Source organism: Microtus oregoni, unplaced genomic scaffold (genome assembly GCF_018167655.1).
Source record: "Microtus oregoni isolate MIOR12 unplaced genomic scaffold, Mior012 000047F_ref0000412, whole genome shotgun sequence".
Lineage (NCBI taxonomy): Eukaryota > Metazoa > Chordata > Mammalia > Rodentia > Cricetidae > Microtus > Microtus oregoni.
Genome location: NW_024543221.1, coordinates 630574 through 652660, shown reverse-complemented (window position 1 = coordinate 652660; position 22087 = coordinate 630574). Strand labels below are relative to the sequence as shown.

The window sequence follows — 22087 nt, the reverse complement described above, 5'->3', positions numbered from 1 at the left end:
TGCATTAAACAGTTGCAGTCACTCAAGTAGTACAACCGTTGAGGGGACAGACAGCTATCATTACAATAATACAGAGATCATTCTGGTGCCTAGAGTTTCTAAGAACAGGAAGAGCTCTGTAGCTCATGCAGTATTTTCTCACCCTATTCCCACGGCAATCATTAGAGTGAGCGGCAGTCAGGCCTCCAGTGTGGTTTTAAGTAAGAGTTCCTTGAAAACTTAAATGGCTTGTTTAAAGGCTTGGGCCTCAGCCTCTGGCCATATTAGAAGTGGTGGACCTTTAAGAAATGGAGGCCCGTGTGAAAGTATTCTGGTCTTTAGGGGGATGCCATTAAAGGAGATGTGGGGGCCTCAGCTGCTGCTTCCCTCTTGCTTTGCTTCCCCACTGCGAGGCAAACAGCTTGTTTCCTGCTGAGATGTGCTTCTTCACAGCAGGCCCCTAACAATGAAGGCAATAAATCATGAAGCCCTCCAACTCTGAACCTAATCAAGCCTTTCCTCTCTTCAGGCTGACTTCCTCAGGTTTTTCTTACAGCAACAGAAAGCTGACTAATACATCCCTATTTACTTTATGAACGCGAAGTTAATGGAAACCAAATAACTGAAACAGTTAGAACTAAGAAATTAAAGACAGTGGTTCTAAAATCTGAATATTTTACTCATATAATATTCTGCTTGTGCATGGGGGTGGGGATGGGGGTGGGGTCCCATGGTGGGCCTGTGGAGGACAACTTGCAGGAGGTAGCTGTCTCCTTCTACCACGTACAGTTCAGAGATTGAGCTCTCATTGTCAAGCTTGGTGGCAAGTGCCACTACCTACTGAGCCATCTAGTGGGGCCCTACACTCCGAGTATTGTAAGTTTGCATTCTCTCAAAGAAAAAAGAAGCAAAGGTGGATTATGGGCTGCTGACATTCATCAATCTATTCTCCACAGTTCATTGTGTGATTATTGTCCGTGAGGCACTATCTGCAGAGTAAAGGATCTGCATGCCTAGTCAGCGGGCTAGTAGGATAAATTACACATAATGTTTACACTGAATTCAGCAGGCCACACAGCTGTGCAAATGCTCGGGAATAAGTATTCCGGGACTAATTTGCACGTTCCATAATATTAATCCTATCCTAATATTCTGTCCAGTGCTGCAATCTATCTAACTGGTCATCTTCGGAAATATTTTTCTTCCTTCCAATGGTTGAGATCAATTCAATTTGATATAGTGTTCTTTTGGATACCAGTCGGAAAGTTCCACACTTATGTCACAAACAATCAGCTTGAAGCAGAGTCAACGAAAGGAGAAAAGGCTGTGAGGAAAAGTGCAAAGACTCGCTGAGTCCATTTTACGCCTGGTATGGCGTGCCAATGAGGCGCAGCATGAAGCAATGCCTGATGGTTTTTGAACCCAGGAATCATTACCTGTGAGTTGATAACAATGCTTAATTCAGTACTTAACTGTCACATGTATGTAGCAAGAAACGCACACTGTGTTTGCAACCTGAAAAATTGGGGATAATAGACACTTCCCTAGTATTTTCACCTATTAAAGCATAATTTATAAAAAATATGACTCTGGTTTGATCAGGAAACCATTTGTTCAAATTCTTCTGCAGTGAGATACTTCATTATTACTCTGAATTGGCTATCTGACACATGTCAAGGTATGGAAATTACATATTTATCTTTAGCATCATCTCAGAGAGAAATAGACAGTTGCTTTCTTTGTGGAAAGGCAATCAGTGTGTATCCATTATATTTAATTGTATCCATTTGAATTGTGTATTTATCTTTAAAAATTGTAATGTAAAAACAGAGAGATGATGATTAATATGATAGATTATTTGTAGTATACAATGGAAGATACTATACAGTGAAATGTAGATTATTCTCAATCTATTATTGTAGGGACTGGAGCCAAGACCTTGTCTTGCTCCGTAAACAGTTGTGCTATGAACTATAAACTTAGCCTCCACAATTTTTTAAGCCTGACTCAAGGGCTTGTGTTTGAAAATGCAGTTTCTTCTTCAATCTCAGATCCTTCCTGGAAAGGGGGCTTTATAACATTTATCTTGTCGAATTCGCTGTAAGGTTTGGTAATAACTCATAGTCACTCTGTCCAGTAGTTTAGATGCCAGCGCTGAAAACTGTGTGTTTGTATTTCATTACTTCTTCCTCACATGAACTACTCAAGGGATCCTATCTCAACCATTATTTTTGCATAGCATTTGGAGAGGCAGTGTGAGCCAGGGCCTGGTCACGAGAGTCTGGTAGAGAAGTAGTGACCCCCTGGCACACCCCACCACCAGCCATTCTTACAAAATGGGGCTCAGAATAGATAGGAGATCCTTGTCTTCACAAGTCTGGCAGATTCCAACTTGGAATGTCTCTCTGTGAAGCCTTGTCTGAGCAAGAATGTTGGGGATTGGACAATGGTGTACTACACAGTGGAAAAAAAGTGACATCTTGAAATTTGTGGGCAAATAGATGGATCTAGAAAACATCATATTGAGTGAGGTAACCCAGACCCAGAAAGACAAATATAATATGTACTCAGTCATAAGTGGCTTTTAGACATAAAACAAAGAAAAAACAGTCTACAATTCACAATCCCAGAGAACCTAGAAAAAAAAGAGGACCCTAAGAGAGACATACATGAATCTAATCTACATGGGAAATAGAAAAAAACAAGATCTCCTGAGTAAATTGGGAGTGTGTGGACCTTGGGAGAGGGTAGAAGGGAGGGGAGAGGAAATGAGGGAAGTGGAGAAAAATATATAGCTCAATAAAAATATTTTTTTTTAAAAAAAAAAAAAGAACGTTGGTGATTGGGTACTGCCAAGGGCTAGAGAAGTTTGCCCTCTGCAGCTTTTTCAACACCCCCAGTGTACTCCTCAAATTTATATTGAATTTCTAGGCTTTTAAATGGACCTCACAAATCCTTAACACTAGTTAAGGTTCCATTTTCTGCTAAAAAAAAATGTTTTTAGCCATTGGCTAAAGGAGAGCGAAAGATAAATAATTTAAAATTCAATTATTTACTAGTCACCCTGATTCTCAGGCTTGGTTGCTTTGGACTGGGTTTGGGGGTAAAGCCCCTGTGATCCTAGAAACAGCAGAGAGAACCGCACAGGAGCCAGGGACGCACACCTAAAGAACAGAGGCCAAGCACACGGTGTAGGTTGGTGCTGGGTGGCCTCTCCTGGGGTCTCAGGTCCTGACCGCCAGCCTCCAGGAGCCTTATTCAAGGGGGACACTGAAGGCTGAGAGGCAGGTTCAACAAGCAGGACAGGAGAGGGCTGCCCTCGCTGGTAGAGAGGCATACTTCGCAACAACTCCAGATTAAGTACAGTGCACGATTCACAAAAATACATGTCCTCCAAACCATTTTCTGGGGGGACTTTCGGCCAAGTCCCCTGGGGTGAGATGTCTGGGCTCCTAAGATGGGAAGTTGGTGAACTTTCTGAGCAAGGGTAGAGACAGTAGAATCAGAACGAACTAGAGTGGTGCGGGGCGGTGGTGGTGGCTTCCCAGAGTGTCCTCCGGAGCCCTGGTCACAATCGCGAGCGGACGGCGCTCACTTCCCTAGCCGCTCGGTGGTTTGTCGGCGTGAACCCGCGCGGGCGAGGGCAAGGGCGAGGCAGGCGGGCTGGGGACAGGCGCGCGCAGAGGGCGGCGGCCGGACTCAGCGCTCGCCTCCCTCGGGCGGCTCCTTACTGCATCAACCTGCGGGCTCCAGCTCGGCCGCCGGGCCCCTCCCACCGCACCCCACCCCCGCCGCCCGCCCGCCCCGGGGCCGGGGTTCCAGTTGGTGCGGAGCAGCCGCAAGCGGAGCTCCCGCCCGGGACCGGGACCGGGACCGCAGCGGCAGGCGACGTCGCGGCCACCTCCGTTGTACCCTCACTTCTGCCACTCGGGATCAGGCATCCACTCCTTCCCCGTCTCCCTTTGTCCGGTCCCCCCATCGGCCCCCCCTCCCCCATCCCCTGCCCTGTGAAACCCTCCCTCCTCTGTCCCTCTCCCCTCTGTCCCTGCTCCTGTGCCTCCAGCCTGCACGCTGCGCACCCCTCGAGCGGTCGGCACCCGTGCTTTCCGCGGGCGATCTGCACCCGGTGCTCCCAGCTCTCTCCTTCAGTTCCATCTCACCAACCGCCTGGCCTCTCGCTCGCCGGCGGCGCCCTGCTCCCATCCCGAGTGGGTTGAGCGCCGGGCCGCCGCCTGGTCATGTCAGGATGGAGATCCGGCAGCACGAGTGGCTCTCGGCCTCCCCCCACGAGGGCTTCGAGCAGATGAGGTTGAAAAGCCGCCCCAAGGAGCCCTCGCCCAGCCTGACCCGAGTGGGCGCGAACTTCTACAGCAGTGTCAAGCAGCAGGACTACAGCGCCAGCGTCTGGCTCCGAAGAAAAGATAAGCTGGAACATGTAAGGACCCTGGTTCCTGGGGGGCTAGGTGGTTGTGGCACGCAGCGCTAGAAGTGTAGGGACCCTAATGGGGACCCCAGCGGGCGGCCCGCCACCAGAGCCAGGTTGCCTGTATCCTCTGTCAGCCCTGCACATTTTTTGCTTAATGACTCAATTGCATGGCGAAAAGAAAGGTTAGCTTTCAGGTACCCCAGCTCTGGCATCCGGGAGACCTCCTGAATTGTTCTTCACTGTAGGGTTCCTGTGCATTGTGTTCTTGGGGTACCTGTGAGAAGAGTGGTTAGTTGCAAGGGACTGGGCTTTGCTCGAGGACGGTTTCAGTGGGATGTTTACCTGGTTCTTTGGAGCCATTTCACTCGGTGCAGAAACTACAAAAACGCTGCAATAAAGTTGTCGTTGGCGATAAAGAGCTTTTGGCAGTGTATGCTGGGACGCTAGCAGGAGTTTTTAGGGAGCTTTCCAACCTGAGCCCAAGTGGAGAGAGCTTCTGTGCTGAGAATGGACAGACCAAAGGTCCCCAGCTATCTGTCACTCCTCAGCAGAGTGGGACACAGGGGGTGTGAATCCCTGCTCCCCAGCTCCCCAACCACCCCCAATCCCTTTTCTCTCCTGGGTGAGGACTTCTGTCTTTGACTCTGGTGTTGAATCCCTAAGACTGGGTCATTCTAGAAAGAAGAAAAGTCCTTCAACAAGGACCTTTTGGGAATCCACACTTAAAACATTTGACCCATCAGTATCTCCTTAACCAGACGTTGAAATGAAACAAATGTGTGCCAGCAACAGGAAGAGAACTGCTGCCGCCCCTAGCAGACCTGCAGAGTCCAAACTGAGTCCCTTAGTGGAATGTGGAGGTTTTTATGACACCACATCAAAAAGATAAGACGGGAAACTCCTGAAACTTGCGTCCCCTAGCGCTGTACCCACCTGAATCCCATCTGGCCCCGAAAGCCCTTTCCGAGCTTTGCCTCGCCAACAGTGTCCCTGGAAAGAAGCGTGGAAATGGGTATTTCTGTTAGGAGCAGAAAGGACAGCCCGTGCCTTTTTGAGGACCTGATTAAGTCACAGGAATGACTAATTCTTAAGCCCTTATTTAAAGCTCCTAGTTGAGCTGAGTAACAGGCTCTGCTTTGTGTGGAGAGAACCAAAAGGATGCCTTGGGTCCTTAAAACAGGGGCAGTCGCGGATTGCAGGAACTGTAAGTGCAAGTTGGTTGTTGGAAAAGGTAACAGCAGTACCTGTTTTAAAATGCTCGCTCCAGGATGATGTTTGAAGTAATGTCTGGAGTTGGTAGAGGATCGAGAGAAACAGCATCTTCGAGAGATTTAGCTCTGGGTGCTCGTGAGAAACCTGGCCCCAGCCTGAGGCCTCCGAGTGGTGATGGAATGTGCTTCATTTTCGTTTCATCAGAACTGTGTTCATTTGCAGTGGTTGCTTTAGGCTGGCTCATTGCTTTTATACTTTTCCTGAGAATCAATAGTGCAACCTTCTGTGAGTGTGTCTTCCTGAGTCACAGATGCTGCTGCTTGCGTTCTACTGAAATGCTTTCCCACTTTTTGTTTTGATTCAAAGTATCAGGTCTACCTAGTGGACCACAGCAGCTTCCCCTTTCTGCTGTAAGTGTGGGATGCTCAGCTCTCCTGGGATGAGAGATGAAGCGAAGGAGGTCTGGTTATGCTCACAAGTGTGTGAGCATCTGCACTTTCCCTCCCTCGGATGCCCTAAAGAGCACTGCATTGATTAAAGAAAATCATGTGCCCCATTTGATGTTTAAATCAGAGTGTCATTTACTTTGCCTTTAAAACTATGTTTATATGAGATGTAGATTCTTGCTTCTTCTATATTTACCTTGAATCAGAAATGGAGCTTTTGTTTCAAATTATTTTTGGTTTACTCTCCGACCCCTTTGAAATACTGACATCTTAAAGAGTTAGTGTTTATGCACATGTTATGAAGAGTCAAAGTCATATGCAGATACAATTTTATTCAAATTCAAGCACTCATACTTATATATCCTGTTTTATAAGCTATGATGTTTAGGCAGATTGCTGTTAGTTTATAATTCAGCACGTGAGATTTAAAAGCTTATAACCAATGTAGCCCGGCATATAGTTGCTACAGAAAGCATGAACATATCAATATAAGTTCATTGTAAACAGCACGCTGAAGCTATGTGGCACCTTTAGTTCAGTTGCTGCAGGGAGCAAGTTGAAGGTATCATACAAAGTCGAGGGTGGCTTATAAACCACACTTCTGTCTAAAACCCTCTTGTCTGTCTCATCAAAAAGATGACCACCATTTCTATTAAGTTGAAATAAATGAAGAAATAATTATGATGGAGACCAGATGCCTGGAAGCAGCCTATTCTGTTGTTTGGTGCTTTGAAAGCCAATCTAAATATTAAAGGAATAAATAAATTATGGCTCCAAATGACACATACATTTAGTCATCACAAGTAACGGAATTCCCCGAGATGAAAAGCGGCAGTGTGTGGATTCTAGCCAGGCTGTAGAGGCACAGCTTAATCTGAAAGTCAATAACACCGTGTAAAGTGACAGCTAAATAATATATTTCTACCCACTTTGCTAAAAGTGAGAGTAATTTATCTCTTACTTTGGCTGAAAGACATCAGATGGATCTCAGGTTATGCAGAAAGAAAGTGACATGAGTTGGATTGGAATACATTCAATTGATCTTAAACTTGATTCCTTTCATTAGTTAGCTGATACTTAAAATGAAGATTTGTAAGTACATAGAAGGCTGTGATGGTTGCATGCCTATAGTCCCAGCACCAGGCGTGCTGAGTAGGCAGGGACAGCGTGGGCAACTTAGTGGGTCCTGAGTCAACTGGGGCCACGGAGTGAAAATAAATACCTGACCAGACAGTTTCATGTGTCTGTGATCCCAGCCTTCAGGATGCTGAAGCCACATTATCTGTAGTCCAAAGCCAGTCTGGGCTACAAAACAAGATGCTGTCTCAAAAACCTGGCTTAGCCACCTAAAAGATATGAATATATTTAGGGAATTTTTCATTCCTAAAGCACAGTTAGAATGTGTAAGAAGGAATGTTACATGCCCTGAACTCTGAACTTCAAACTCAGCTTGTGCATTTGAGGAAAATGAAATTTTTGGTTGCATGCAGAATATCGTCTTGCTTTTTATGAGTGAGGCTCTTGGTGCTTAGAGCATTGATTCTTAGCCCTCTAATGATGTAACACTTTAATACAGTTTCTTGTGTTGTGGTGACCCCCAACCATAATATCATTTTGTTGCTACTTCGTCACTGCAATTTCATGATGTTGTGATATGAGACCCCCACAAAGGAGTCGCGAGCCACAGGTTGAGAACCACTGGCTTACAGTGTTTTGCGTCTTGTTCTGTTCTAGAATTCCTGTGGCATGAGAGAAAAGCAATGACTATCATATTGTTGTGGGGTTCTAGTATTTTCTTGAGGAGAAATAATATAAAGGATTGTGGTTTGGTAAAGCAACCTGGGCAGGAGCCACCCCCGGAATCTCCCTAGTCTGGGTCCCTTTGAAGCTCTTGATCTTCTCAGAGGACAGCGCGGCATGTGGCACTCTACTGTTCTCGAGCTTTCTGCTATACTTTCCTATTGGGAAGAGGGTGAGATGAGTCTGCTCCACTCTTTTTCAGTTTTATGCCAGCTGGGTGAGTTTCCAGGTTATGGGGAAGAAGCAGCAGCCTGGCTTTCTTCCCTGTGCAGACCACTGGGTCTAGCTAAAGTGATAGTAAGGAAAGGTTCTAGTGAGACAAACCTGAGTTTGGGTTTTGCATCATTTTCAGCAAATATGGCAACTGTAGGTGAAGGCTTAAAGTATGTAACATGCACAGTCACATTTAAAAGTCATGGTTTTGCAATGGTGATTAAATGGGATAGTCTCTATATTTCAGGAACAAATATCCTCTATGCAACAGGCAGACATTTTCATCACCCTCCTCATCTGCGCAGGCTGGGAGGATTCCTCCTCTTCTGAGTCTTCCTGATGGATGGAAAGAAATGCCCATCCTAGTGGTCTTTGCCCCTATTGAAGCTAAGAGAATCTAGAGACGACTCCTGAAGCGTCTACCCACAAGGGATGCATCTGTAAAGCCCATACCTATTAGCCAAAGAAAGTTTCATGACCTAAGTTCACTTGAAAGAGATGGAAAAGAGGACCCAACCAAAACTCAGAGAGAAGAGAAATAAATCTTTTCCTAGCTCTCTGCAGGATCTCTATAGAACATGAAACACTCAGTGTGATGTCAGGACTCTATTAGATGATTAATAATGTACCTAAAGCAAAATGACTTCTCCCGTCTTCCCTAATCTCTGCCTAAGCACCTCCACTCCTCCCAGGTTTCACATTTAACATACAGCTTCCCTGTATCCTAGACGCTGTGTCCTACACCAAAGGATATGGATCTTTGGGCCCGCAAGGATGTTTCCAGTCTTTGTTTTTTCCAGGAGTTTGACTCTTCCTGGCCCGTGGGTCTTTGCTTAACCCCTGTCTGGCCATTCTCATCTGACTTTTTGTTTCTTGTGATCTCTACTGGCCATTGCAAGCAGAGACCACCTCTTTACAGATAGCTCACACCCTTGTTTCCTCCTTGGCGTGTGCAGATGAGATGAAGTTGCAAGACTGGTCAGGGAATTTCTTTAAACTGCAAGGAGAAAGAGAGGAGATTGATGAAGAGTAAATGACAAGGAGCAGGAAGGATGGCTCTGTTGATAGAGTACTTACTGCATAGACGTGAGAACCCGTTTGAATGTCTAGCATCCATATAAAAGTCCAGAGCAGCACATGTCTGTAACTCAAGAGCTGAGGTAAATGGAGACAGGCAGATCCCTGGAACTCACTGGCCAGCCAGTCCAGGTATACTGGTGAAGCTACAGGTTCACTAAATGCCTCTGTCCCAAAAAATAAGGTGTACAATGACCAAGGATGATATCTGACATTGATATCTGGCCACGTGTATGCACTCTCCCCCACTCACATGTAAGCACTCACACAAACACCACACACACACACACACACACACACACACAAGCACACACACACACACACACACACAAAGAATAAAAGACAATTCTTAATGTTCTCACTTGTAGTTAGCCTTGTAGTTTGGTTTAGTGTCTTAACTTAAAAGGATGTCTCTTCTGAGTATGTTTTACACCTGTAATTGTTTGTGTTATTGGCAAATAGGAAATAAATGTCACATCCACACTTGCCTCCTTCAATGAATTATTCACAGGAGGAGCAAAGAACAAGAGTAAAATTAGCCACTGTGGAGTAGGCTTGTGTTAGGTAATGCCGTTTATGTTCACAGGGCATACCCATGAAAATAGTGTGCCCCACCGAGAAGATCAGCAAGCAGGGAGAGAAACCAAGGGAATGAATCTTTAAAATGTCCTATTAAAAATCAACCAAACAAACAGACTAGCCAACAAGAAAGTACAATAATGTTCACCAGGATTAGTTATTTTATTTATTTATTTGTTGTTTATTTATAATTTATTAGCTATTTTAGGTAAATGGAAGGAACAGTCTTGGGCAGAGGCAGTGTTCTCTGACTCTCTAACTCATCCACAGAGAAAGGCACATTAGGTATCTCATGGATGCCTTCTAATGGATATCAGTGGGCCCATATATTGTCCTTGTCCCTACCATGGTTAACATGTATTTTGCACTAATGGACTTCTTTCCCCAAGGATCCACATGACGGCTTGTTTTCATGAAGTTTTATTTTCTCTTAACTCTCTTGGGTGTGACTTAATATTGATTACTAGGTTTAATCGTGGTCCATGATGTATCACATACAATACATTGAATTTGAGGAGCCCAAGATGACTAAATTGAAGATTTGTCTTGTCTACGTAGCAGTCAAATACCAATTTCTGGCTCGTGTTTCTATAAGATTTTCCTTTTCTTTACAGACTTCTGTGTTTATCCCAGGCATACTTCTGTGGAGCAGCTTTTAATGTTTCTATTTAAACTCTAAGGTTCAAGAAATCTGATGATGGTTTTGAGCTCTAGGACATGACATTAGCAACAGCATCTTTTCACACTGAATTGATGACGGAGAGGCATACAGGTGTGTACATGAACTGCATGGCAAAAGCTCACCTCCGAAATATTGCCTATACTGGTAACATCAAAGCCAGTTACCTGAGGTTCATACCTTTGTAAGTTGTGCAGTGAAACCTTAATATGAAATGCAAATGTCACTGTCATGGTGTAGTAGAGATGTCAAACTGTCACGCTTAAAGATACAGACAGTCTAAACAAAAGGAATAAATCTTTCCCCTTCCTTCCTCCCTCCCTCCCTCCCTCCCTCCCTCCCTCCCTCCCTCCCTCCTTCCCTCCTTCCTTTCCTCCTTTCCTTCCTTTTCCTCTCCCCTTCTCTTTATTCTCCCCGCCCGTTTCTCTCCTCCGCTTCCTCCTCTTCCCCTCCCCATATTCTTTCTGGCTTCTTATGTAGTCCTGACCTCTCAGTGTAGCCCAACTTGCGAGCAATTCTACAGTCTCTGCCTCTCTTGTTCTGCAGTTACATGTGTGGCAAAGTGCCCAACTTTCTACTTTTTCTTTAAATACAGAAAGATGAGTTAAGTTTTGAAAATCACAATTCTAGCCCTTAATAAGAATTTAAATGAAGACTATGGCAAATTTTCCCAGGTAGCCTTGCCTTTATTACAGAGTTCAATCTTGACTGACCTGTGTATGAGGTCCAAGTCATGAGATGGATGTCATGACCATTGAATGGTAGATGTGCTTCTTTATTCTCTAGAGCATAGTGATCATTGTAAACACCATGTTTACCTGCAATGACCTGTGACCACCGTCCTTCTCCTAGTAAGTTGTGAGATTCGATCCAGAAGTGGCCTGAAGAGTTAGGCTGGGAAGTGGTACCCATTGACACAAAACCACTGCTAGCAATGTCACCCGTGGAAGCACAATTGTTGAGAGTGTCTTTTATGCAAAAGCACTGTTAGGAGACTCTGAGGGCTCCTATTCTACAAAAATTATCTGACATATGAACTTGCCAAACCTGAAAAACACAGAGAGACTAGACTAGAATGCCTTTTTTGCAAGACGATTACAGTCTTAAAAATACAGTTGCGGCATGATTATGGTTTTGTGAGTAATAGAGAAAAAGCAGAACAGCATAATACTGTTCTTCTCAAGGATCTCATTGTGTAAAATGGGATAAATTACAGTTAAAAATAAGTAATGAATATTGTTATGTATTGATAATGTAACACGACAAATGCATTTATTTCAATAATGCAAAATATATACTAGTTTTGTAGTTAATTAATGTAATTTATCATGATATCAGATGCACAAAACCAAACAATATAGATAGGCTTGGTATCTGTGATGATTCATTTTGTTTCTTAGCTTGACACAGTCTAGAAGCACGTGGGAAGAAAGTCTCAGTGAGGAATCTTCAGATCATGATGGCTTGTGGGATCTCTGCAGGCAATTGCCTTGATTATACTAATTCAAGTGAGAAGGGCCACCCAGTGCGGGAAGTCCCATGCTCTGGATCTGGGCCTTCAACTGTGTGAGAGCAGACAAGCATGGATGAAGTAGAGAAGCCTGCGTGCATTCGTTTCTCTCTGCTCTGTGTATGGTTATGATGTGACTATGATGCTTCAGGTACTGATTCCTTGACTCCCCGAAAGACAACAGGTGAAGACAAAGTGAAGTATTTGATTATTTGATGAGATCAAGTATTCATACATGATAAAAGTCTCAACTAGAAAAATAAACAAACAAACAAAAACAATCTTTAAGCTGGGCTATGATGCTGCACGTCTTTAATCCCAGCACTTGGGAGGCAGAGATCTGTGTGAATTCAGGGCCACCCTGGTCTACAAAGTGAGTTCCAGAACAGCCAGGACTGTTTCACAGAGAAACCCTGTCTCAATCAACCAACCAACTAACCCCCGCAAAAAAACCTTTAATATTCTGATAGTGGATTTCTTTTAAAAAATTGCATGTAATGATGAAATATTAAAAATTATCTGCATGAATTGTGTGAGAGCTATGCATATGTCATTCTCTCTACCCGTCATTATATGAAAACTTGTAGGCAATACAATCAGGTGAGAAAAATAAAAATTATAATAATTAAAAAGAAGAAAATTGTTGTTGGTATCAGATGATGTGATTGTTAACATTTGAAAATACAAGGTAAATTATAGATATTATATATAAATTAATTATTTTACTAGATACGACAGGTAACACACTCAGATTTAAACTAGGCATTTAAAATAAGAATTTAAAAGGAAGTTATTGGTTATTAGCAGACAGTGTAACTAGGAACATTAAAAGATCCAAGCTAAACAGTAGATATAGTTAACAAATGAGCAATGTCCTTAGACTTGTCAGGCTCACTGGATAAAAGGTCATCTTGCAAAATTAAGAATAAAAAAATAATTCCAAAGTAAAGATGGTCTAATTTATACTATCATAAAATATCAAACACTAGGAATGTTTAATAAAAAAAAGCTCTTGAATTTTCCATCAGATGCAATTCCTATGGAAATCTCAGCAAGTTTGTCTATGTATGTATGCATGCTAAAATGTGATTCTGAAGTGTATATGGAAAGCAGAAGTTCAAGACCAGACCAGACAGGGATGAAGCATGAAGAAGACTGGTTGGGGACATCCACACTTATAATAAAGATGAACTCATTAAGTCTGTGCTGTGGTGGTGTGAATGAGAATGACTTCGTAGGCTCATGTATTTGAATGCCTGTTCCCCAGTTGGTGGCGCTGTTTGAGGAGGTTTAGGAGGTGGCCTTGTTAGAGGAAATATGTCACTAGAGGAGGGCAGGGCTTTGAGATGTTAAAGACAGGACACCTCCGCTTTCCATCACTGCTTAGTGATTGTGGTTTAGTGTGTGAGCTCTCATCTTACCGTTTCTGCTGTCATTCCTGTCATTTCCCATTGTTCTGCAACTCTGCCATCACAGACTCTTATCCCTTTGGAACCATAAGCCAAAATAAACTCTGTAGTAGGAGCGGCGGGGCTGCATTCCTCCACCCAGCTCCCGCCACCAGCTAGCTTTACCCGAAATAACAACATACAAACTATATTCATTTAAACACTGCTTGGCCCACTAGCTCTAGCCTCTTACGGGCTAATTCTCGTATTTTGCCTAACCCATTTTTAGTAATCTGTGTAGCATCAGTCTTACCGGGAAAGAGTCAGCATGTCTGACCTGGCAGCTTGCTTCATGGCGTCTGGCTCTGAGAGGAGCTGCGTGACGTCTGAGCTCACTTCCTTTTCCTCCCAGCATTCTGTTCTGTTTACTCGGCCTATCTAAATTTTAACCTATCAGGGCCAAGGCAGTTTCTTTATTTTTTAACCAATGACCTTTCTCCATCAAAACTCTTCAATAAGTTGACTTGTTCATAGTTGACATAGTCAATGGCAACAGAAAAGTAACTAATAGGACTGTGGTCCGGGCACAAGGATGAACAAATAGAGCAACTGATAGGCATGAAACTGTAGGAACAGGCCTGTGTACAATTAAATGTATCTCGCTTTGTTTTTCAAATCATCAACAATTTCAGTTTAATATGAGTTATAGACTTAAATTATAAATTGAAGAATCAGTAATGAAAAAAATCTTCATTAATTTGGGCCAGGAAGAAAAATCTTAAACATTTTTAATAATCTCAACTTAGTAAGATGAATAAACTAGACCACAGTGAAACTAAACATTTTGTCTCTAGAAAATTACATTCAGAGGGTGAACACAAGTCACAGACTAGAATGCCATGCTTTCAATTTATACTTTTATGAAAGATTTATATCCATATAAAGTATATAAAGTATCTACAAATTAGTAATAACAGACAACCCAACAGAAGAGTGAGCATGGAATTGAATAGGAACTTAACAACAACAATAACAAAGTATCTAAATGACCCTTGTCATCAGATATCAATACTGTACAAAATTTGTGCCTTATACCATATAACCCTCAAACAGCTGAAATTAAAATGATTGATAGCATCCAAAATGTTAATGAAAATAAAGATCATCTATGTTATAACTCCTGGTAAGACTTTAATTCACAGAGCCATGATAAAAGACTGCTAAATTAAGCATATATGTATTTGTTGTGACCCAGTAATTAGAATTCTATGTGTGTATTAGATACATGTTCGTGTACACCAAGGACTGCAAAATTATTTACTAAAGCATTAACTTAGTAGCACCCAAAAGTTGCACCCAAAATATCCAGCCATAGCTGAGAGGGCAATATAATTTATTCATGTGAAAAGGGATGACACATGTATGTCTGTTACATGTGTATGCGTGAGTGTAGATTGATCATTTAGATACAGTGGTCTTGAGGAAGAGAAACCAGGTACAGGCCGTAGGTTTCCATTTATAAGGATAAGTAGGCAAAGCTCAGTTAGGGAGACAGAATGTTAATGACTACCTTTGAGGCTGAAGTGAGCCTAAAGGGAGGATTCTGTGGAACCTGCAGTGTTTTCTCTTTTTCCAATAGTGGTTATGAACTAAACCTTGTGGAGGTGTACACCTGCATGCTCTATCATAATGTTTCCATAACTGTTCAAAGTAAAGAAGTGAAATCTAAACATCTGCTCTTGTCTTGTTTGCTGCTTCTTTCAATAGACCCCATGCTGCCTCCTCCCTTTTGGCTCTAATCTGTTGGCCTGGGTCACCATGATGTCTTCCTGCATTTCCTTCCTATGACTTAAGTCTTTTCCTCACCTCACTGCAGCCTGCCATGCTATCATATATACAGTTTATAGTATACTTGAGTTGAGTGTTTATTTACCATCTCTACCAGAGGGCTCTAGTAAATTCTCACCAAGCTCTCTCCAGGAGCTCAGTGAATTGTGACCCCAGTGAAGAGAACTTCTGTGCTTGTTACATTGTGTCAACTTGACAGAAACTAGAGCCACTTGGCAAAAATAACACTCAACCAAAAAATTGTTCACATCGGATTGTGTTTGTGAGGTGTTTTTTCAATTGCTGATTCATGTGGAAGACACCGTGGGTTGTGTTATCCTCAGGCAAGTAAACCTGGATTGTCTGACAAAGGTAGCCGAGCAAGTCGGGTAAGGCAAGTCTGTCAATAGCCTTCCCCCATGGCTTCTGCTTCAGTTCCTGCCTCCAAGTTCATGCCTTGACTTCTGCAGCTGCTGGACTATGTATTATTAGTTCTCTAGAGGAACAGAACCAATGGTGTGTGTGTTTGTGTGTGTGTGTGTGTGTGTGTGTGTGTGTGTGCATTGTGTATTCAAGAATTTATTAAAAACAGTAAAACAAACAATTACAGCTAGAAGACTGAGAACCTGAGTGTTCTACAGTCCTGGAGGCTGGATACCTCGGCAGTTGGAGTGGTCCTACAGTGGCTGTCTCTCACAGGAGAGGTGAACAACCCAGTTCCTGAAGGGCTCCTGGTCCTGAGTTCAAGATGGAAGCCTGAAAATGCTGGCTCTGAAATCAGTGAAGGAATCGGCAGCAACTGAATAAATCGACTCAGGCAAAAAGGAGACCAAGCAAGGAACAGACCAGTGACCTGGCTTTTCTATCTGGGCTGCCGTAAGAGGGTAGGACTTGGGAAACTGATATTCAATCCCGTACAAATCTGTGGAAAATGCTAAAGAAATGACAAGGTTTTGGAAGAACCCAGAGACGAGGCTTATTGTGAATAAGAGCTCTCAGGTCTTGGTGCTGGGCTGGACGTGGAGTGTTGTGGGAAACACCTTCATTTATCGAAGGCCAGGAATGGCCCAGAAATTCCAGCTGGCATTATGAAGCTGAAGAACAGAACAATTCTCAAAAAACTCCTTGTGAGTAGGAGTTCTGCCTTGTTCAGTTTTGTCTGTTGGACTCAGGACACTGGTATTGTCTCAATTCATATTATCAATATTACTATTGATTATCATTACATACTAGTACCTGCTTTTTACTAACTTCTAGCTTTAAAATATTGAGACGTATATGACCAAGTCTTTCCCCTTGGGTCAGTTAAGATCTGGTTGTTCTTCTGAACTCAGATGACATTTCTTAACCCATCAGCCTAAAGCTGGGTGCCTGTATTTGTGGCATTTCTTAATAATGTAACATATTTAACAAAGGCAGTATAAGATAGGAAGAATTTATTTTGGCTCACAGTTTAAGAGTGCAGCCCTCGGGGCTTGGAAGGTGTGGCCAAAGGAGTGGCTATAACTTGGTGGCAGTAATGTCAAGCAGTAGGCATGTCTGTCGCATCTGTGGTCAGGAAGCTGAGAGAGATGAACGTATATGTCAACTCGTTCCCTCTTTTTCTGTCCCTTTTTATTCAGCCTGGAACACCACTCCATGGGTCTGGTGGTGTCCACATTGAATAGGTGTTTTCCCTTCTCAGGTAAATCTCCATGGAAACAACCTCATATGACCAGAGGTGCATCTTCTGGGAGATTCTAATTGACTGTCAAGATTTAATATCACAGCTCCCTTCTCTTATCCTCCAACAACACGACAGGCATCAATTACTGCTCTCATCATAACTTTTTAAAATTTCCTAATGTTCTAGTTTCTGCTTTCAACGGATGTAGTATTCATACAACATACTCCTGACGCTGCTGAAGCTGAGGAAATGAATGAAGAAGGGGGCAGTACATATGAGTTGAAGAATAAGTATCTTTATATGCCACTTGCCCACTCAACACTACAGAGAGATGTTGAGTACAGTAAGAATTAGTTGGACCTCAGAAGTGACTCCAGAAACCACAGAGAAGGCATGCAGGGTGGCTATTGCATGGCAGGTGAAGAAGATAACAGCCAAGGCTGCATGCTAGCAATTCAGCATTAGACTCTGCGCCTTTTTTTTTTTTTGGACTTGGGAAATGCAAGTTTAGCAGCCACCTTAATAATAATCCATGTCATTGCATACAAGGGGCCTTTGTTGGTTACTATATTTTTAAGCTTTAAGAAAGAACATTAAAATGTTTTGGTCCCTCCCCTGAGTGCTTTGATCTGACTTCTTGTCTTACTCCAATCTGCTGGTTCGTTGTTGAGCTCCTGCCCTGCTCTGCTGAGTTCCTTAGTGAGAGTCTAAAAGACATCGCATCAGAGAACATGTCAACACCTCCCAACTCCTTTAAACTGCTGCCAGCCTTGCTCCTCAGGAGTCTTCTACCGCGATTTCCCGACTCCAGTGTTTGCAAACTCTTTTCATCCTCCCAAATCTTGCTTTAGCCCGTGATGTTCACATATTGCCAAAAACTTGTTCTATAATTAAGAGAAAGTCAGTTTTAGATTACAGAGGATTTGCAAAGACGGTGAAACATTTCCTGTATGCTCCTCAGCAATTTTAGTTCCTCCAGGGTTGCCTCTTCAATTCCAGACTGTTTGAATTTCATCCGTGCTTCCGTATGCATGTAGGTATGACAGAGACACACACACACACACACACACACACACACACACACAGAGAGAGAGAGAGAGAGAGAGAGAGAGAGAGAGAGAGAATACATGCTTGTGTTTGTGCACCCATATGTATGTGTGTGAATGTGGAGGTCAGAGGACCATTCCAGGTGTCATTCCTCAGGCTTTCTCTACCAATTTTTAGATACTGAGTCTCTCACCGACCTGAAATTTAGTAAAAAGGCTAGTTGAGTAAAAAGTGAGTCTTGAGATACGTCTGTTCCTACCTCCCCAATGCTAACATTATGAGGGCATACCATGATGCATAGCTTTATTGTTTGTTTGTTTGTTTTGTTGATCTAATGTGTGTTCTAAGGTTTGGATTATAGTCATCGTATTTGCAAGGATAACATTTGCCACATTCAGCTGTTCTGACTATAGAGAAGTTTGCTGAGATGCATCGAGTTTTTGGATTGGGTGTTTGAGTGGTTGCCTTAATTTAGCTGCATGATGCCTTTTCATTGGTGAGGTCATTACAATAAAATAATTTTTATATTGAAAAACTCTAGATGCAATTCCATTCATAGCATTAAAAGAAACCAATAGCAGAGATTCCACGTGGCACAGTGACCTTGTGGTGTATCACAAGGGGTGTGTGTGTGTGCACGCGTGTGCACGTGCATGTGTGTGTGTGCACGTGTGCTCATGTGTATATGTGTACATATGCCAGAATGTGCTTAGAGGTATTTTATACTTTTTTCTTTTGTCAGAACATCAGAGTCTACCCTTGAGAATTAAGATTTTTTTTTTCTGAAGCATTGAGGAGTAAACCCAGGGCCTTGTGCATAAGGTAGGGACTCTACCTCCAAGCTATAACCTCAGCCTTTTGCTTGGGAATTAATATCCTCATTCATATTTCCTGATTCCTAATCAGGCCTTACTCTTCCAGCCTCCATTTCAATACTTAGAATGTTTGGCCAGTGTATAGCAAGGGGCTTCAGTGGTGGCGCGTTTTCTTGGTGGTGGTTTGTTTCTTGTTTTGTTTTCTGAGCAAAGATACTGCCATCTGAGCTTTGAAATTCTCTTCAAAAACTCAATTGGGAACTTTTCAATATTGATATGCTCATACTAAGAGAGTATCTCTAAAGACCAAGAAAAGATAGGGGGAAAAGAGAAAGAGCTGTGGTGAAATAGGCATTGAACTATGCATGTCTCGTGTCCTGGGACTGGAGTTGTTCCTTCTCTCTTTATGCCTGTCTTGTATCTCAGGACTGGAGTTTTCATTCTTTCTTTCTCTCTCTCTCTCTCTCTCTCTCTCTCTCTCTCTCTCTCTCCCTTTCTTTCTTTTACTCTTTGGAGGTCTGCCACTCAGCTCCCAAGTAAATACACGGAAACTTCTTACTTGTGACTGGTGGGCCTTAGCTTCGCTTCTTTCTAGGCAGCTTTTCTAACTTAAATTATCCCATTTCTCTTTAACTATGTTTTGCCTCTGGGCTTTTTACCTCTCTTTATTCTATATATCTTTCTTTCCTTCTTACTGCATGGCTGGCTGGGTGGCTGGGTGACTGGCCCCTGGTGCCCTCCTCTCCTCCTCCTTTTCTCATTCCTCCCCTTCTTTTCTGGATCCTGTTTGCTCTCTCTGCCTCCAACTATTTCTCCCTCCTGCTTAACTATTGGCCATTCAGCTCTTTATTAGACCTATCAGGTGTTTTAGGCAGGCAAAATAACACAGCTTCCCAGAATTAAACAAATACAACATAAAAGAATGCAATACATGTTTGCCTCATTAAACAAATATTCCAAAGCACAAAAAAAATGTAGCACATCTTAAACTAATATTCCACAACATAAGACAGACGCTGACTTTTGGTGGGTTGTTTCAGGAGAATAAAACCATGATGAATGACCTTTGTGTTAGGTGTCCCACCTGTTTGGAGGATGCTCGTCTTCCATTCTACCCTGCCTATAAAAATGGCAGAACAGACAGCTCCTGCGGCCTTTCAGAAAGCAGCAGTGAAAGTCGCTGGGTTTTCCCACCCCTACCCATTTTGTTTAACACTAAACATAGAAGAATTCGAAGCCCATCCTTTGAGTGGGAGGAATATGAAGAGACCAGGTGCCCACGGCCCTGGGGGAGCAGAGGCCTGATGGCTGTGTAGGGTCTGTAAGGACTTCAGCAGAGAGCAGTGAGCTATGTGCTAGGAGACAAGCACTCTGGGGCTTCTCCGTGGTTGTCACTCTCATTTTGTGAGACGATTGTTTTCTCTCCAGATGAGTCATTTCGGTGGAGTTTTGACGGGGTTTAGAATAAGTGTCACAGAGTTGTTAATGAAGCTGAGGAAGGATAACTGGCATGACTAACCATAAGTGCATGGTAAAAAGATCGTGTTCAAGCCAAAGGCTTGCAGAGAGCAGTGACCCAGTGGGTAGGGATGATCTCTAGCTGCCTCCCTTTAGTTTTTCTTTCTTTCTTGTGTTCAAATGGTGGAAGGGAAGGGGGAGTGCTCACCAACATAACCAGGAGCCTCTGGACTTCTGACTAGAAACTTTGCAGTGGACTTGACCTTTTCACTCATGTACTTAATTTTTTTATGGCATTAAAATAAATTTCTTTAGCTTAGAAACCAGCTAGCTATTGGCTAAATGGTATTTGTGTAAGATTGTTTACCCATATTGGGAAAAAAAGATTAAACGAGTCTTTTTTGATAAAGTTATTTAAAAAGTAAAAATTGCATGTCTTTCATGGAGGGGGAAAATAACTTCCATAATCATTAATTAAGTGAAATTCCTGGTAAAACAAGTCAGGCGGTGCCAGCACCTGCTCTGAAAGTCTTGTGTACATGTTTCTACATTGAAAGGAAGATAAACACTTTTAGATAAATCCCCGAGCTATAGGTTGAGATATTAATATAGAAAAGCTTTTGGATTTGTGTTGTTGTAGCCAATACACTTATTCAAATGAAAAGGAGACCTGATTTAATTATTGCCAGATATAATTTCAAGATTAGCCATCTAGTTTGAAGGTGTCCTGGGTGTACAGATTTAGCCTGGTCTTAGTATTTGCTTCTCTAATAATCCATAAGATATTAGATGCTCACATGGAGAACATGACACGTTATTGTCTGTTGCTGTCACTGTGGTGACCAAATAGGTGTCTCTCCAGTGAAGCCAACTATTTCCTAAACACAGGCCCAGCAAAGCTGCCTTTGCCTGGAGAGGGTAGGAAGCTGCAGGCCTCAGCCACTGGTGTATGTGGCATCTAAGATTCGTAATCGTGTCCCAAAATTTTATATCTTACTCTGTTGAACTGATCTTCAGTGTTGCTTGTGAAAAATTTAGACCAACTGTGCTAAATCTCTCTGAAGTCCTTCTAATCTTTTAAATTTTATTCACATCTTTATTTAAGTACTCAAATATTTATCTTTTATCCTAGACTGGGTTAGAACTGAAGTTACTCCTGCCTCCACCTCCTGAATGCTGGGATTATGGGCAGGTGTCAGTTCACCCAGTTTACACCATTTTAAAGTCAAGAACAAAATCATCTGAGTGTTAAAATTTGTAGCAATCAGAGATCCAAAGGATTTCAAGATTCTAGCTTTGCGAAGGCTTCCTCTTTGATCTCCCGTAGTTGGCTGGAAGATGATGAACCGCCCAGGCAGACTGGGTAAGTGCAGGAAACCGAGCCTTGATAAGGGTAACATCCTGCTGCCCCCAAAGATGTGGGGCCACCTGCATAGACTTCTTTGGTTTCTGCCACTGCTGCTGCTGCTGAGCATGGTGGCTACACTGGGGTCACCTGCATTCCTGCCATGCTGTTCAGCTGCTCTTTCACTCCTTGCAGACTGGGGGCTGAATACAATCTGCTAACGGCTGTCTTCTTGCCAGCATTGCTCTCCTCCCTGATGTTCCGGTTTTCTAGCAATGTGGCTTTTACAGAACCTCTGGGATCTTCTGTGGAAACCAACTTCACTCTCTAGGTCCCCACCCCCTTCTTCTTTGCTCTCTCGATGATCCCCACCCACTTCTTAGCACCAATAACTTTACAGAGACAATGCCATGATGGAACCGAGAGACAAGAAATACATCTTTCTCAAAAGGGGCTCTCAAGCGCCAGGAACACATTTTGTCATTTTATATTTCTTTTCGGGGACAATCTCCTCTTGCGAAGATCATTATTTCTCCTGTTCCTGCCCTTAACCCTTCCTCAGGGGGTGCCAATTCCTTGAGATCCATCTGTACTTCATACTGAATCCCTTGTGCCTCTGC

General features: G+C 43.0%; 1 protein-coding gene across 2 annotated transcripts in view; it reads left to right on the top strand.

Annotated features, from left to right (window-relative positions):
* The first annotated feature begins 3635 nt into the window (after positions 1-3635).
* The window catches only part of Pld5 (phospholipase D family member 5), a 324256-nt gene continuing 305804 nt past the window's right edge, over positions 3636-22087 (top strand). The window contains exon 1 of one of the 2 annotated variants that reach the window (XM_041635445.1): positions 3636-4414. In XM_041635445.1, the coding sequence (XP_041491379.1) occupies positions 4226-4414 (189 nt within the window). In that variant the 5' untranslated portion in view covers positions 3636-4225. The remainder of the gene's footprint in view (positions 4415-22087) is intronic. The other variant, XM_041635448.1, reaches the window with a different exon arrangement.